Source organism: Poromitra crassiceps, assembly GCF_964638095.1.
Source record: "Poromitra crassiceps genome assembly, chromosome: 7".
NCBI classification, from domain to species: domain Eukaryota; kingdom Metazoa; phylum Chordata; class Actinopteri; order Beryciformes; family Melamphaidae; genus Poromitra; species Poromitra crassiceps.
The window spans coordinates 39,931,633-39,950,449 of record NC_139628.1 but is presented as its reverse complement, the minus strand read 5'-3'; the positions used below and the strand labels follow the sequence as shown (position 1 = coordinate 39,950,449).

Sequence of the window (18,817 nt, the reverse complement as noted above, 5' to 3'; positions counted from 1 at the left end):
ACAAGAGATACCCCGCTGCATCCGACAGGTCTCTATTTTGACATGTATGTCAGACTCCTATTGGACCTGATCTGGTGGGACTCGCCATCGTCACGAAACAGGGATGACTAGCAGAACTCTGGCGTCTGGATGTTCTACAAATGACAACAAGACTTCTGACGGCTTGAAGATGAGATAAACAGAAGTGCGACAGAACGTGAGCACAAGGAAAGAGAAAGAAAAACACTTTTGCATTTGGAAGAGAGGCTTGAATGACAAGTTTGTCACTTAAAAAATAAATAAAATGCCAAGTGTGTTGCTTTGAAAGCCAAGACAGGTTAAGTACAAGACTTGCAGCAAGGGAGTAGCCCGCACAACTCCAGGTCTTAAGCAGCTCAATCGGTGCAGGTTGCAGGAAGATCACAGAAACAGAGGTAGGCAACAGCACTCGAATTAGAGTAAATCTTGAGGTTTTTTATTTATTAAGGGCAAAACAGACGTTGTACACTGATGATGGCTTAAGGCTGAAAAACGCGTCTGTTTTGCCCTTAATAAATAAAAAAAACTCAAGATTGACTCCAATTCGAGTGCTGTTGCCTACCTCTGTTTAAGTACAAGATTTCCAATACAGTCGGAAAATCAATTTGACTGCAAGAAAAGCCAATACAGCCATGAGCAAGTTTGGAGATGATTAAATGTCTTCCGTCTCCTGGCCTATCTTTACAACATAGGCGACTTTGAGTACTTAGAAAAGCACTATATACTGTAAATTGAATGTATTATTATTATTATTATTATTATTATTACATGTACCTTTGCCGTGACCCTGAGCTTGATGACTATTTATGCTGCACCTACCAGTCTACAGCATTTGATTCAAGCCAGTCTTTTAGTATATCGTAGGGACTGGATGCCAGAATGGAAAAGCAACAGCTTCATATACCGAATTAAATCAGCTGAAACCACCAACCCAAGAGTTTAGGGATTTATCTGAATTACTCTGCGGTTCAACTCTTTGAACAGCACCGGCCTTCCTGTGTCTTACACTGAAAGACGCAGCCCCAGGCGTGATTGACAAGATGGGGATATATACACCTCCTCAAGATCAATACTGGATCAGCACGGTCAATTCAAGATCAATACTGGATCAGCACGGTCAATTCAGCTCCTGATTCTTTGGTAATAAGATGCTGCCAGAAATGCTGTCAATGAACTCCCTCGTAATGCAAAAATCAATTCCCACCAGCCTGGAACCATTTCTGCTGCACTGAAATGAAGCAGTAATTGAACACTGTTGCCTTCGGCAGCATTGAATGTGTCAGTTAAATCGTTGCATGTATTATTCATTAAGGACAAATCAAGAAAACTGTTATTCTTGTGATGATGATGATTATTATTTCCAAGACGCGGAGTCTGCTGGACAAGAAGCCTTCAAGGTGAAAGCTGCTGAGCTTTAAAGCAATAGCAATAATAGCAATAAAGCACAGATTTCCTTTAATCTTGTTGCATGATTTCAATTAAAAAAAGTAAAAAAGACACGTTTCATTTAAGTGATGAAATTGCAATAATGAAGAGAAATTAAATCCAGGGGGAAAATTGAGTGATGACTCCACTGTTCCTATTAGCAGCCTGTTTAACGCCTTTGAATAAACCACTTTACAAAGTGGGGGAAAAAGGGGATCTTAAGCGATACTCGACGAGATCTTTGCTTTCCTTGATTTTGCCGTCACTTTTGGTGATGAATGGTCTTGCTCTTTGCTTTGGTGTTTCGCACTCAATTCATTCACAATATTATGTCACTGTGCTGCCACATATCGTCTCATTAGAGACATTACTACTTGCTGTGATGACAAACCGATTAACAGACTCTCCTGCCATATGCAATTCAATAAAGCAAAATTTTTCTGTGATCCGACTTCTGAAATCAGCTGCAAAGTTCACTGTGACGGTCTGTGACTGACTGCCTGACGGTGGCAGGAGAGGCGCGCTGTACAGGAAGCTGGGAAAAACAGTAGGGCTGTCCCAGAGTCTATTTTTATTTGAAAAATAGACTCTGGGTTCCCAGATTGCTCTCTCCCCAACAGGCGCTCCGACCAACCAGATGAGGCACTAGTGCAGCGACCAGGACACACACCCTTAATTCGGCTTCCCGCCTGCAGACACGGCCAATTGTGCCTGTATGGAATGGATGGCCGACCAAGCCGGAGGTAACACGGGGGGTCGAACTTGCGACCCTTGTGTTGGTGGAGCATCAGTAGTTTCAACCATCATTTTGGCTTCAGTCTCACTCACCAAAGTAGTTTCCTAAATCTCACGCTCATCATGCTATTTGGTTTATGGTGCTGTGTATTATGTCTGTCTCTGTAAGAGAAATGTTTTCAGAGTTGTTTCTGCTGGCTGTATTCATGTGCATTCAAACTGATTTCCAGCATGCTCTTTGTGCTTCTATAAACATCTGAGTTGACCGTAATTTGTTTTTATGATGGCTACCTAAAAACCAGCTCTCTCCAGGCAAAGGTAATGCACTGTATATAGCCACTCCCAATCTCTCTCCAGGCAAGGTTATGCTGTATATAACCACTCCCAATTTTGTGGCGCTTCACTATATTTCAAAGTGACAGTCAATTATTACATCGCCTATCTAAGCGATTATTACATGCTTGAGTACTTCAGTATAGTTTGCATGCACGGCAATACACCTCATTTGTCTATTTTGACTACATTAACAAGTCATGTTCAACCTCTTCCCTGTCGGATAATAACCCAGAACACTATAAGCTATAGAAAATCGCCTGTTCTGAGATACGGGCCCTCAGTGCTTTTCACAGGCACGATCTCAAACATCATCTGACAAATGGAGTCAGTTATTTCTGTTGGGGGAGGCTTGTGTGACGGCCCGAGGGATCGGGAATGTTGTTTGTCATTCCCTTGATGGGAATTAATATCCCTTTCTTTTCTTCCTGGTGGTGTTCTCGTCACGACTCTTCACTCCTGTGACTCCTCACTATCGAACTGTATTCACAGTAATGAGAAAATCACATCTGGACTTTATTGAATAGTGTTCTGTTGCAGAATTAATTAACTTGATTTCAGAAAGAACTAGTCGGCAACATTTCAGAATCTCCTCTTTTCATTGCAATTCCCACGGCTATGATGTGATGTGGATTATCACGGACATTTGCATTTTCGGCACCAATCTGCTATGTACATAATGACCACTGGCTTCCCGACCTGTCGCCACACTGCTCAAACAGACGATGAAGAATAGCCTCTCATCCTCATCTTTAGACGTGATTGATGGGATAAGTGAGTAACTCTTTTCCAATAGATGATCAAAAATTATTCAGACAAAAAAAATGAAGAATGATTTGAGGTGCTAACTTACTCAGGCAAACATATAGCCCATGTCTGTGTCAAAAGTAATAACAGCTCTTTACCTCAAACTCCTCAGCAATCTTGGGTCCATCCAGGAACAGCCGGGTGTTGAGGCAGTCCACTGGGCCAAAGTTAGCTACACAGAGAGAGAGAGAGAGAGGGGGAGGGGGGGGGGGGCGTGAAAGAGGGACAAAGAAGTGTTGAGTTAACACCATCATGATGATCAAAATGAATCTTTATTTTATATAGTGGGTCTAGGACTAAGTTAAATGAATGGTCTCAAACTCATAGTGAGTGAGTATATGTGTGGACACTCATAGGAGGTCCTATAAATTTGTCTATGAATTGTTTACTGGCCAAAGTGACAAGTGCAGTTCGCTGGAGGCTGGTGCTAATTTCAAGCCTCAATAATAATACAAATGAGAGACTAAAAGAGAGAGAGAGAGTGTGTGTGTGTGTGTGTGTATGTGAGTGTGTCTGACCAACTGCTATGAAGCCAGGCTCATTTAGATCTACAGGAGACCCAAGTTTGATGAAAATACATGTTTCAATTAACAATTCAAACTAAACATTTTATTGAACCGTATTATTTAATGTACCATTTCAAAGCCCTGAATGCAAAAACCAATAATCTGTGAAAAACCCACATGATGAGTCAGTTACATTTCTCGACTAATTCCAGGAATCTCTGTGATTGTGTCCTTTGCATATCTGGAGAACCGTTCGTCCGATCTACTTCACACTTGGCGGGTGTATTGCTGGGGACCCAAGGAGAACGGGCACTGCACTAGTATGTATACTCACTGCCAAAAGAAATGCGAACATTAAGATGATCTCATTTATCATTTTACTAGTCTGGTATTTAATAAATTTTGCATTATGTGAACAATAACCAATAAAAGTCTGTGACTGCAGATCTAGAAGCATGTAGGGGGTCCAAACTGAAAATCACAACATGTGATGGGAAAGATTCATGGTGTTTGAAATGACCCCACATCAGTCACATTCTTAAATTGAATGAGTCAGTAGCTCAGCCTCCTCTGTCTTGATGTACTGCTTCCTGGTGTACTGAACATCCATATCGTTTCATGCTTGCTGCACAAATTCCCTCAACTCAGCATGTGTGTCAGTTTGACGGCGTCTGACCCCAATTAATCATCAGACAGTATACAGTGTGGTAATGGGTGAGGCCTTGCACTGTCCTGCAGCAGGGTGGTGTTAATTATGCTGTGTGGTAATGCATGCAGGGTGAGGCCTTGCACTGTCCTGCAGCAGGGTGGTGTTAATTATGCGGTGTGGTAATGCATGCCAGGTGAGGTTGCATGCAGACTTCCAAGATTGGAAGTTGGAAACCCTCATTAGTGTTTTGCTTGCACCTGTGTCTTTTCGACACAAAATGGCCCCCGTGAAAAGGGTCTATTATGGTCACTTCTGGCTCCAAAAAACCAAGATGGGAAGGGTCAAAATGCCAAACTCGAGGTTTCAAAACGGGAGTCCACAAAGCAATGGGTGAAGCCACAGTGGCTACGTTCATATTTACAGTATATATACGGTATATGCAGTTTATGGTAGGATCTCAACTGATTACCACCGGAAACAGAGTTTGCAGGGAGGTCATGTTTTTCCCGTTTGTCTGTCTTTTGGTAAAATATATGAAAAAGTTATGAACAGATTTGCACATAACTTTGTAGGCAAGTAGGTCATGGGCCAACTTAGAATTGATTAACTTTCCACACCCGCTGGCCAAAAGGGGGCGTTGCAATGGGCATGGCCAATCACAAAACCACTTATGTGGAAAGTAATTTCCTCTTTGAGGACAAAATAAAGCTATCTATCTATCTATCTATCTATCTATTCATCTATCTATCTATCTATCTATCTATCTATCTATCTAAAATGCCACCTACATGTAACTTCCAAACAGATTACCATAATGGCACAAAGCTTTGTAGGTGGTGGAGGCATGCACTCTACTGAGCGCCGTCTAGTTTGAAAATGAGCTAATCCCACATGTCTCAAACTATGGCTGCAGTGAGCATGAGTGTTGTTCACTAATGAGCTAAACAGTCCTATAGTCATGATGTGATGCTACACGCTACTTCTGATGAGCTAAACAGTCCTATAGTCATGATGTGATGCTACACGCTACTTCTGATGAGCTAAACAGTCCTATAGTCATGATGTGATGCTACACGCTACTTCTGATGAGCTAAACAGTCCTATAGTCATGATGTGATGCTACACGCTACTTCTGATGAGCTAAACAGTCCTATAGTCATGATGTGATGCTACACGCTACTTCTGATGAGCTAAACAGTCCTATAGTCATGATGTGATGCTACACGCTACTTCTGATGAGCTAAACACTCCTATAGTCATGATGTGATGCTACACGCTACTTCTGATGAGCTAAACAGTCCTATAGTCATGATGTGATGCTACACGCTACTTCTGATGAGCTAAACAGTCCTATAGTCATGATGTGATGCTACACGCTACTTCTGATGAGCTAAACAGTCCTATAGTCATGATGTGATGCTACACGCTACTTCTGATGAGCTAAACAGTCCTATAGTCATGATGTGATGCTACACGCTACTTCTGATGAGCTAAACAGTCCTATAGTCATGATGTGATGCTACACGCTACTTCTAATGAGCTAAACAGTCCTATAGTCATGATGTGATGCTACACGCTACTTCTAATGAGCTAAACAGTCCTATAGTCATGATGTGATGCTACACGCTACTTCTGATGAGCTAAACAGTCCTATAGTCATGATGTGATGCTACACGCTACTTCTGATGAGCTAAACAGTCCTATACTCATGATGTGATGCTACACGCTACTTCTGATGAGCTAAACAGTCCTATAGTCATGATGTGATGCTACACGCTACTTCTGATGAGCTAAACAGTCCTATAGTCATGATGTGATGCTACACGCTACTTCTGATGAGCTAAACAGTCCTATAGTCATGATGTGATGCTACACGCTACTTCTGATGAGCTAAACAGTCCTATAGTCATGATGTGATGCTACACGCTACTTCTGATGAGCTAAACAGTCCTATAGTCATGATGTGATGCTACACGCTACTTCTGATGAGCTAAACAGTCCTATAGTCATGATGTGATGCTACACGCTACTTCTGATGAGCTAAACAGTCCTATAGTCATGATGTGATGCTACACGCTACTTCTGATGAGCTAAACAGTCCTATAGTCATGATGTGATGCTACACGCTACTTCTGATGAGCTAAACAGTCCTATAGTCATGATGTGATGCTACACGCTACTTCTGATGAGCTAAACAGTCCTATAGTCATGATGTGATGCTACACGCTACTTCTGATGAGCTAAACAGTCCTATAGTCATGATGTGATGCTACACGCTACTTCTGATGAGCTAAACAGTCCTATAGTCATGATGTGATGCTACACGCTACTTCTGATGAGCTAAACAGTCCTATAGTCATGATGTGATGCTACACGCTACTTCTGATGAGCTAAACAGTCCTATAGTCATGATGTGATGCTACACGCTACTTCTGATGAGCTAAACAGTCCTATAGTCATGATGTGATGCTACACGCTACTTCTGATGAGCTAAACAGTCCTATAGTCATGATGTGATGCTACACGCTACTTCTGCTGAGCTAAACAGTCCTATAGTCATGATGTGATGCTACACGCTACTTCTGATGAGCTAAACAGTCCTATAGTCATGATGTGATGCTACACGCTACTTCTGATGAGCTAAACAGTCCTATAGTCATGATGTGATGCTACACGCTACACGCTACTTCTGCCCACTCACAAGTGAAGTCTTTGAACTCCTGGAACACCTTGGGGTACATCGCTGCCGACATCACGTCCTCGGGGGTGATCTCATCGCCGTGCGTCTCCCGGAGCCCCTTCTCCAGGGCCGTGAAGTCCATGGGGGGCAGGGAGGCCCCGGGACGTCCCTCGATACGCGGGAGGGACTTCACAACCTGGGGAGTGTGTATGTGTGGAGGGGAGAAGGGAGGAGAGAAGGGGGCAAGATGGAGGAAGAGAAAAGAGGAAGATGGAAGAGAGAGAGATAAGAGATTATCAAAACATTCTATTAATAGTAACCGTTGTGTGAGTCATTCTAAATGTTTTTCCTCTCGTAACGTCACCACGGGACGCCGTCACGCGTACAGTAGGCTGTACGAAGTGCCTGAATAAAACCTTCACATGGGAAGAAGCTATATGCCTGAATAAAAGATAGATTCTGTCACAGAGCACAGGGGGAGGCACAGCAGAGACTTTGGGAGAGGCAGAAACAGTTGGAGAGCGCATAAAAACTTGATTCACGCTACTTTATTTGCATTAAAGTGGCACCACCGTTATGTCATCGTCTACAAGGAGTTCTTTTCAAGTTCCCTGCATGCTCCATCTCTCCCTCTTTCTTCATTCATTTCCTCCCCTCTCCGTCCGGCAAGTCGAGCACCGGCGGCTGTTTGCGGTGCAGAGCAGCGGGGCAACGTGAGCGCACACTAAACAAGTCACTCTGCCACGCAGGAGATTACAGCTTCCCCTTCAGCCATCTTACTTGACCCACGGGTGACCGCGGTGTCGCCGCGTCATCTGCAGATGGAGGTTAGATCTGGCAAAACGAGGAAGAAGGGAGCGAGAAAGAAAGAAAGAAAGAATAACAGCAGGGGGCAGGGGTTATGTGGTGAAGGAGGGTCGACGCTGGTTGCACTGACTAACGATGTGACATATGAAACCACCCACGCAGTAATGTCGGCATCTCCGACGCAACTTGTAAAGACAATCGATGTGAGGATGCTAACGTCTGGGGAGGGGATTATGTCACACACAGGCATTTCGCCTGAGGGCTGCTGCCTTAAAGGATAACTCCTTGTTGTTGTTTTTACTTCCAGGCGTCTCTTTGGCCTTTGACAGCACAGAGTCTGCACACTGCACAGGCTTCATATAGACTAGAGAGAGAGGGGGGTACAGCAGGGGGGAGAGAGAGAGAGAGAGAAAGACTTTTTTTTTGTTGCAAATTTTTTCTTATCCACCTTATTTCTAGCTGCCATGATGTGACGTGGGTGCTTCTTCCAGTGCCCGCCCCACCGTTACGTTGCTGACAGTCTGACACTAGTCTCACTGGCCAGCCTCCCCTCCCGACACAGACACAACATAGCAAGTGCCCCGCAAATCACGTCCAGTTTGGCAAAAATCTCGTCGATAAATATCTCGAGTTGTTGAAAGAGCAACAGAAATAGCGGATGTGATAGATACAATTATTACATTCCCTCAAATAAGTCGTGTCAAAAGCACCTTCTCCTCCCCCCCCCCCCGCCCCCCCCCCCCGCGTCGGAGTTTTGACGAGGAAATGGCAAGCTGCGACAATCAGTCACGTTCAGACCGGACCTTGCACCCATAAATATTTTACAGCAGGGCATTCAAAAATAAGGTGGATACAATTAGCTCATCTTCAGCTAACTATGCTGTATGTATAGAACAAGTTAATTGCTGTGTGTCACGCTACCCTCTCAAGTGTGTGTGTGGGTTTGTTTGCCCCTAAAGTGTCGACGTAATTAGTATAGATTTCCTTTGTGTGTAGCTCTGCCTGTGTGTATGTTTGAGTGCAGTGTGGAGTATCCAGACAAAGGGCCCTGTGCAATGCTATTAGTCACAGCACTAGCAGTTCAAAGATAGCTGCCGCATCTGTGTGTGTGAGAGCGGGAGAGAGAGAGAGCTGCCGCATCTGTGTGTGTGTGAGAGCGGGAGAGAGAGAGAGACACTTCAAAGATGCCAGGCTCATTGGACTCTCTCATTAACATTGTGTCCTCTGAGGATGCCTTCTACCTAAACTGCTTGATTGTGTGTGTGAGAGAGAGAGAGAGAGAGAGAGAGAGAGAGAGAGAGAGAGAGAGAAGGATAGTGTGTGCCTTCATTACTAAAGGGAAGAAAGACAAACACCTCCTCCAAGGTTATTTGCTCTCTTCCTCCGTTTCTCTTAAAATCCCTCACCAACACCCTGCCCCTCTCTCTCTCTGTCTCACTCTCACACACACACACACACACACACACACACACACACACACACACACACTCTTGTCAATGATTCTTCATTTCTTTTTGAGGGGGGAAGCCATTCAACCTGTGCTGAATTTTCAACAATCATCTTCCTGTTGCTTGGAATCACTCTTTCTCCCCGACGGCCTCTCCGTCTCCCTCCTTCCCTCCCTCCCTCCCTCCCCCCTCTTTCGCCCTCCCATCTTTCTCGTCTCTCCCTCTGCTGTCCGCCCACACCGCAAGTGAACCGAGCGTGACGGAAATAAAATCAGGAAACGCCTCAATTACCGCTGTCTGTCCTGAAAAGTTTCCTCCATGCATGCAGAGAACTTGTCCGCATGTGGCTCTCAATTCAGGTATGGAGAGACAAAGAGCGAGAGTGTGTGTGTGTGTGTGAGAGATGAATGCATGTATCTGCATGGTATCATGGAGAAATGACTAATTAATGCCACCAAAGCTTCATTAAAGAAACATAAGTTCATTCCATGCTGCTGACATGCAGAGATAACCTTCAGCTACTGTACAGGGCTAATGGCTCTGTCTTGCATGCAGAAACGGAATTGTGTGCGTATGCATGTACTTGCATGCAAATGCATGCTACAAAATGTATCGAGTCGCTAACGAGCTAATGAGATGAGAGCTTCATTAAAAAAAAAAATAACTAACTCGTGCGTGTTGTATGCGATACCACACACGATACTAACCACACGCGATACTAACCACATGTATGCAGAAACTTGATGAGAGAAAAACATGGCAGAGAGCCCCAGTTATGTAGCGGCAAATAAAATAGTGGCTAAATGCAGAGTTGATGATGATTGACATGAGGTAAACCACCAATAATAAAGTGTTTTAAGGGGATTCCTCCCTCCCTTAAAACGCACAACGTACATTAGTTTGACATGAATCATTGAAAGGAAAGCACTAATTGTCTTCTACCAATAAAGCCATTTGAATGTAATTGAATCAGAGGGAGAGACTTTTGCTCCCTAAAACTTTAGCACAAATATCTGTACTTTCTACTCCTTACATTTTCAAAACAGGCTAGTTACTTTAGTTTTAATGCACGATGGACAAAAACCTTCTAACATTGTCTGTCTCTCTTGTCTCCCAGCTTTCACGCATTATGTGCACATTTTGGTGGAAAAATAATATCACATAAATTATTAATCAAAGTATAGTCACACTATATATACAGTATATATATATAGTACACTTGTGTTGGAGGGGATCTTCTAAGTTTAATAGTCTTTGAATCCTACTACTATATTGGCGTGTCTGTCTGTCTGTCTGTGTCTGTGTCTGTTTGTCTGTGTGTCTGTCTGGAGTTGCAAGATGCACCGTTGCTCTGATCGCCTCCAAAATTGTTTGTCCAGTGTGAGTTGACCTCCCCCTTTTACATGTGTCTCTGTAAAAACAAACAGGGTGTACACAGACAGTGATGAATGAATGTATTTAGACAGTTGTTAAAAATACAAATGAACAGATACAATTCATACACCATATTAAAATTGTCGAGGAATAAAACACAATAAAGTCCAAGACTTGTTTCCATTGTGGTGCTCGTTTGTAAAAAATGGTCAGCCCAGCACGAGCCTTCCAAGACAGAATAAAACAGCATATGAACAATACACACACCACAAACAGAAACCACAAACCACGACAGTTACACAAAGCTTTGCTGTCAGCAGCTCAGCAGCTCATCCCTTCACTGATGTTTTAAAACGGTTGGCAGTGACAATTTCTTTCAAATGGGGTAACAACATATTCCATTCTGTGGCTGCAGAGTACATAAAGGTATTTTTCCCAGATGCAGTTCTAAACCTTCAGGGGACAATGTTTGACTCACTATGACTAGTTTAAAATAGCGTTTTACGTAGTTGGGGACGGAGCCAAACACTGTTCTGTGGGTAAGACTCATCAGTGATGTCACTCGAGCGATATTGATGTCATCAGTGATGTCTCAACAATTTGTCTCTACATAAAGCCTTCCATTTGAGACTGTGGTACAGTGATAGACCTGAAGAAATGGCTGCTCGACTGGATAGGGTTAGGGTTAGGGGGTAACCCTAACCCTAATCTGGAGGATTGCATTGATGTGTAATGTGAGAAGATGGCAGCCTTTCTCAGCACAATTGACCCCCCTCGCTAACGAGATTAAAGAAACAAACCAGAGAACCTGCTGAGGGTGAAGATCAACAACAAAGCTGTTTGAGATCTTGGTTGGTTAAATGGAACGAGCCGCCCACTTTACAGTACCTGTATGTCTGCTGTGCCACTTGTTTTGGAGAAATGAGAGAGAAAGAAAGAGAGGTGCAGACAGAGAAATAGAGAACATTGGGATTCTGCCTGGAGGGTCGGTTTCCTGGGAAATGTAGCGCCTCGACTGACAACATTTGATCTTATAATCTTATATCTTATATATGGGACCAGCCGGCCGGCCTGCTCGTAGTGCATGATGGAATATCCAGGTCCACGGATGTCAGTGAGGGGCACAAAAACAATCCACTAGTTTCACTCACTTGTCAAAACTCAAAACTTTTTTTGAAAATGTACGGTTTTTGCATATTTGTGCCAATAAGTCAGCGGGTTTCTGTGAGTCACGCGTGCATTTTGGTGTGCACGTGTGCGATCGTGCGATGCGACTTCCCGGGGAGGCTTGACGCAGGCGCTGCGTGGAGGCAACGCTGGCGTCATACAGCATGAGCCAGGTGCTGCGTGGAGGCAACGCTGGCGTCATACAGCATGAGCCAGGTGCTGCGTGGAGGCAACGCTGGCGTCATACAGCATGAGCCAGGTGCTGCGTGGAGGCAACGCTGGCGTCATACAGCATGAGCCAGGTGCTGCGTGGAGGCAACGCTGGCGTCATACAGCATGAGCCAGGTGCTGCGTGGAGGCAACGCTGGCGTCATACAGCATGAGCCAGGTGCTGCGTGGAGGCAACGCTGGCGTCATACAGCATGAGCCAGGTGCTGCGTGGAGGCAACGCTGGCGTCATACAGTATGAGCCAGGTGCTGCGTGGAGGCAACGCTGGCGTCATACAGCATGAGCCAGGCGCTGCGTGGAGGCAACGCTGGCGTCATACAGCATGAGCCAGGCGCTGCGTGGAGGCAACGCTGGCGTCATACAGCATGAGCCAGGTGCTGCGTGGAGGCAACGCTGGCGTCATACAGCATGAGCCAGGTGCTGCGTGGAGGCAACGCTGGCGTCATACAGCATGAGCCAGGTGCTGCGTGGAGGCAACGCTGGCGTCATACAGCATGAGCCAGGCGCTGCGTGGAGGCAACGCTGGCGTCATACAGCATGAGCCGCACACACATTATGCACAAACACACTTGGCCGATCTGCATCTTTCTCTCACATTTTCCAGGCGGGAGAGAGGCAGAGACAAACAAGTTGACAGAGGTAACGAGAGAAAGCGAGCAGAGATGAGAGGAGAGAGCCACAAACGTCACGCTTTTGTCACTGTTTTCAATCTCCTCCTGGGAACTGGGCGATGGTTAGGTGTATCCAATCGTGTGTGTGTGTGTGTGTGTGTGTGTGTGTGTGTGTGTGTGTGTGTTTGTGCCTACATGTGTGCCTGTACATGTGCATTTGTGTGCGCTTGTGGTAAGTGTGTGCGTTGCATGTGCTTCCCTAGATTTGTGCGTTTGTGTGTACTGTCATTTCTTGCTTCCCCTTAAGGTGTTCTGGAAGACTAATTATCTGGTGGAGGCTGGCTAGTGTATGCCTAGGCCTTATTTAAAAAAAGCCTGTATTAGTCTCACCTGTCCGTAAGGCGTTTGGGTTGGTATGGTATTCTCTTCAGGTCACAACCCAATCTTAAGGTCAAAAAGCCAAAAAGGGATATTCCCTGAGTTCCTCCAAGAGAGAACGTTAAGTTGTTTTATCTTAGCAAAATGTATGACCTGATTGTGTATCTAGTCTTTGTTTTAGCCAGCCAAGTTTAATCAGGTCACCCTGGCGAGAGCTAAATATTACCCCCTATTTAGTGTCAGCAGGCTTAGCGTTCTTGAAGCCCTAGCTTTGTCTTGCACTACATTATCCATCCTTTGGGGGGCTTGCCTTCCCCATTCTGGGCAGAGATGGACGGCATAGCACCGCAACACGTGTCTTTTGGTTTAATTAAAGGCATTCATTTTGAAGGATTTTGTTAAGAGTATTGTTTATCACTAAAGTATGTGTTTGTGTTATTTGTTAATTAAAAAAAACATTTTCCAAGAGGCACAGGCACAGCACCAAAAGCACTTGAGTAGCAAAACAGCAAAAAGGAACTTACCAATTAAATTAGAAACAGTAACAAACTATCACTGTCCGTTAAGAGTTTGTTTTTGTGTTCCGCTTGTGTGGCAGACCCTTTATTTCCCTCTGTGAAGATGCAGGTGTATTTTACATTAGTGACAAGTGCTTTGTCCTAACTCTAGACTCTGCATGATACAGATTTCAAACTGCATATTTATTTGTAACTAGAAATCTTGCGTGCAAAGATGGTTTCTATCATTTTAGGTAGTTCACGCTGATGTACATACTATGTTCAAGTGCTCATTTTTCTGACAAGTTTGTTTTTAAATATTTATTGACAATATAAAAAGGGCTGATTGACAGCTGTGACAGCCACTCTCAAACCTCCCTCAGACGGCAGTTGAAGACTTGTAACATTACTCACATTGCGTTAAAAACAGGAAAGAATGTGAAGTTTCTTCTTTGTCTTAACATTTTCACAACAACACAACCAACTTCTGCTTATCTCCCCCTCCCCGCTCTACCGCTTCTCTGTACTGGGCACATGGTGCGCTTGTTTAACAGCTTTGGAGAAAGCTTTTGGAGCATCGCGGTTGAGTGGAATTGGCTTTTCTATTGTTAAATCTGCAAAAAAAATATTTTAACAGATAATTAATCACGATGGTCCGATGTAGGAGGCTCAGATGTCGATGGGGGTCGGCCCATCGTCCATCGTGCCAACCCTACCATATAGTATAGTCAATGGTATTAAGCACGGTACCTTAGACCGAAGTGGCTCAGGGAAGCCTCCATGCGGTATCCCGATGGCGCCCTGCAGGAACTCCACCACAGACAGGGGGAAGGAAAGCTCCTCGGCCTGCTCCTCCACCTCGGCCCGGCTCAGGTTGTTCTGCACCATGAACTGGGCCAAGTCGCCCACGATCTTAGAGGACGGAGTCACCTGTGGGGGAGAGAAGCGCTGAGTATCAATCGTTCATCATGCTTTAAGGAGCAGTCTTTTATCGCTTCTTTACTTTCAAATAAATCTCTGAGTAAAGAGGGAGATGAGTGAATGCTCCCTGCTTCATTTCAGCCCTCTGAGGTATTTGTGTTTAATGCAGGTGATGTCGACGCATGGGGCGAGGAGAGGTCCTGCTATTCCATTCCGGTATGTGACCACTGGCCTTACCATCCGACCAATATCAGCTCTTGGACAGCAGGCGAATGTAAATACGGACGAGACGGGTGACCTTTTCAACAATGTGATACAGCATTTGTTTTTCTTTATAAAAAAAAATACTCAAACTCAAACTGAGTAGTTTCTGTGTCTGCTGGGCACAGGTACGATTCTGTGGCCAATTCTCAAAGCAACCAAAAGAAAAAGAAAAAAAAGAGGGGGGAGGGTGGCGGCAAGAGCTTATTTTAATGAAGATACCAATCATTTAATCTGACAACTACTGAGCAGCGCAGGTCGGCTCTAAGACAAGAGCAGAAGTGAACAGGAGAGAGGAAGAAAAACTGAGGAAAACATCAATTAAAATCACATATATATTCATTCTTTCATTATTTATAATAGCATATCATTATGGTTATCGCGGTCCCTATTAGAATAATGGTGATAAGTGGAGTCTCTCTTTTTTTTGGACTGCGACCGAGACACTCTGATGCAAATATCTTGCACACATTATTCTTCTACGGTAATGAATGGAGACATCATTTCAGGCAGGGATGGGCAACTTTGATGATGGAGAGGATGGAGAGGGCCACACACACAAATCCTCACTACCAGATGGCCAGATTGTGACCGTGCACTTGTACCAGTAGGATACTCTAACTAGGGGTGGGGAATCACCAGATGCCGCACGATATACAGTATAATCATGATATTTAAGCTATGATATGCTAGTATTGCAATATATTGAGTATTGCAATATTGCGATATATTGCAATTGATTACCTTTTTTCAACTGCAAATTATGCCCCCAAAGGTAAAGACTTTGTCAACATCTGTTTTATCTAATGAGATAAAGTTTACAGTCTGTTCATCTCACTTTAACCATTTTTACTACAGCAAAATGGGATTGTCAAGCAGACAGACAGACTGACCAACACATAAGAACCTTGACCAATCCCTGATTTAAGACTTCCTGTTCACTTCCATTTGGTACTTTATCCATTACAGAGCGTAAGACATCAATTAATATGACTCCCTATTAACTCATTGAGTGCCATGGACGAACATGTTCGTCATTTCAAATAGTAACGTAGAGTGCCAAGGACGGACATGTTCGTCAATTGCGTTTTTTGACGGGGGGGTGTCGATCTAAGCCTCTTACATCGCCTCTTACAATATGAGAGCTATTGGATGTGTCTAACCTATTTTACAGAACCCTTAGGTGGCGACAGTGCTCTCCACATAACAGAAAGGCAAGGAAAAAACAAAGAAGAAGTCGTTATGGAAACGGAAATCGCATCGCATCCGTATGCATCGATATGCTGAAGCACGTTACTGCAGCTGTGCCTGCAGCAGCCAATCTGCTCCCACAATTGAGCCGCTCCGTGTCGGTTGCGACAGCACATCCGCACATCCACACCGTGGAGTTGTTATTATTCTCAACTGGAAGCATCGTTGCCGGTGACAAACACACGCGGAACGCTGTAAAAAAGCTTGATGTTGCGCACCCTTCACTGTGCGCACAGCAAACTCAGCAGAGAGCCACCACAGACAGGAGGAGGAGTGTGCAGTTGAGGCGAGGCGGGGCGGGGCGGGGGGGGGGGGGGGCACGCAGAGCAGCACGCAACACCCAGACAGACCCAGGCAGCAGGACAGGATTGACAAACGCAAGCCAGAATATCCGATGCCCACCAGCAGCAAATCAAGACCAGCAAGAAGCTGCAACCAGCAGCGCACGCAGGGGCCAGCGCTGCTGGTTGTAGCTAAAAATATTATTCTGCCAAACAAAATTCCCTGGCCTTCACTGTTTTATTGAAGGAAATTATTTTTGAGGTGCGACTACATTAGAAAAGATTAGCTTCAGAGTCAGTGATGTGCTTGAAATGTTTAATTTCACAAAAGGCCAATTATCTCAGCTTCTAGAAAAAAATTGCTGTTTTTGGATGAATCAAGCTATCTTCTCCGGCTCATAACTAAAGAACGGAAAATGGGATCAATAAACTTTTTTTTGCAGATGATAGAATAGAGTCTCATCGTTCTTTGTGCGTGTTCGGTGTTTACATAGTAATATCACACAATATTCTGTGGGCCTCGAGAAATCACTGAAAACGCTCTGAAACTCTGGCACTGGGAGCGTCCGTTCTCCAAAAGTGGCTGGCACTCAATGAGTTAAAGAAAGTATGTCCAGGTAACTTTCTGTGTGTGTGTGTGTGTGTGTGTGTGTGTGTGTGTGTGTGTGTGTGTGTGTGTGTGTGTGTGTGTGTGTGTGTGTGTACACACGCACACACATGCACGCACACACACACACACTTTCTGTGTGTGTGTGTGTGCGTGCGTGCATACACACACGCACACACACACAAACACACACGCACGTGGCCTGGACTCAATCTCTCAAATGAGAGAAAATATCACCTGAGCGAATAGAGAGGAGAGAGAAAAATCCCGCTCCAAACATTTAGCCTCTCACCCAGACTGTTAAACATGTAAAAGCTGTTCTCATCTCTCGTCATGTCATGGGCCCCACGGGGAGAAGGCCAGCGCTGAGCACTTTTTGGGCCCAGCCCAGAGTGTGAGGAGATTTGCAACTACTACAGTGAGCATTGACGGTGCCGGAGAGAACAAACAGCCAGCTCTCTACTCTTCAGGACGCCATTTTTTATAGACAGACACTTAATGGCAATTAAGTGCACGTTGCCCATATCAGCTGACAAGAGAGGAGATATAGATCAACTTGTCTGAAAAATGAAAGAGAACTTGACACCTAGCACACGCGTGTACACGTGCACACGGATACTCCTGGGACTTAGGTAATACGGAGGGTAGCTGGGCCCTTGGGAGCACTTTAGTCTTTCAACACGCCCAGTGCAACTTCTCTGAGTGAGTGTGTGCGTTCTGAGTGAGTGTGTGCGTTGGTGCGCGTGTGCAGCATGAAAGTGCGTTTAGTCTCCAGGGATAACTGGTCCAGCAGCATCCCCACTCGGACCTGCTATAGATAGAAAGTGCTATCCGTGCAAACAACATATAGACTGCTCCACTTAAAGGCAAAGCGTGCGCTGTAGGAGCCGCTCTAAATATATCACTGTCAAGTGAATTGTCATAGCAGCCAGCTAGCGTAGCGTAGCATGCCGCACCCAGTCTGAGCTGCACTGCATCAGCACACACTTCCATTATCTCCTCTCCGTTCTGATTTCCGTCTGTAACTTTGCAATCTACAGGAAGACATTTCACGGCAAACTAAGTCCGAGAATACTCGGGGCAAATTGGAACTTAACAGACGCGTGAAGCAGATCAGCATAAGCGGCAATTATTTTGCTAGCGCGAGGAATGTGTCATCGCAATTAATATCCCAGCGACAAGCTACTGTAGCGTCCCGCGGTAAACAACCAGCGCGGTCTGTTAACACGCCCCGCGATGTCCGTTTAAGTCTTCATCCACAAATGGCTGCCCACTGCTCCCCTGTTGAACACCTACAGCCACAGTTTGACTAGGACTGTGAATACTGGAGATAATGATACATCGCTTTTACACAACAACTGTTTACAGAAAGGCTTAAGAGATTTGAATGGGCTGTTTGATATCCCCAGAGAGGCTATTAACTCGCTAATACAGGGGAGGTGTTGAACAAAGGCTTACCGCTGATTTATGTCAAAACCTATCCAAAACACTTAAAAAACACATTGCTCTGCAGTCTGCACTCTGCCTCTCTCCCGGGTGCAATGCTCTAATTTCCTCACTGGAGTTAGAGGTTGTTCCTTATAAACAGTCTTTACAAATCACCCTCCATAGCTCCCTGTCCTAACCTCTACTATCTGTCCTCCATACCTCCTGTCCTAACCTCTATCTGTCCTCCATAGCTCCCTGTCCTAACCTCCACTATCTGTCCTCCATACCTCCCTGTCCTAACCTCTACTATCTGTCCTCCACACATCCCTGTCCTAACCTCTACTATCTGTCCTCCACACCTCCCTGTCCTAACCTCTACTATCTGTCCTCCATAGCTCCCTGTC

General features: G+C 44.9%; 1 protein-coding gene across 1 annotated transcript in view; it reads right to left on the bottom strand.

Moving 5' to 3' along the window:
* The window catches only part of LOC310779342 (pyruvate carboxylase, mitochondrial-like), a gene marked incomplete at its 3' end in the record, with an annotated part of 392,062 nt that overhangs the window by 8,697 nt on the left and 364,548 nt on the right, over window positions 1-18,817 (bottom strand). The window contains exons 22-24 of the mRNA XM_083639880.1: window positions 14,415-14,594; window positions 7,175-7,349; window positions 3,417-3,490 (exon numbers count right to left, since the gene is read on the bottom strand). Of these exons, the coding sequence (XP_083496006.1) occupies window positions 3,417-3,490; window positions 7,175-7,349; window positions 14,415-14,594 (429 nt within the window). The remainder of the gene's footprint in view (window positions 1-3,416; window positions 3,491-7,174; window positions 7,350-14,414; window positions 14,595-18,817) is intronic.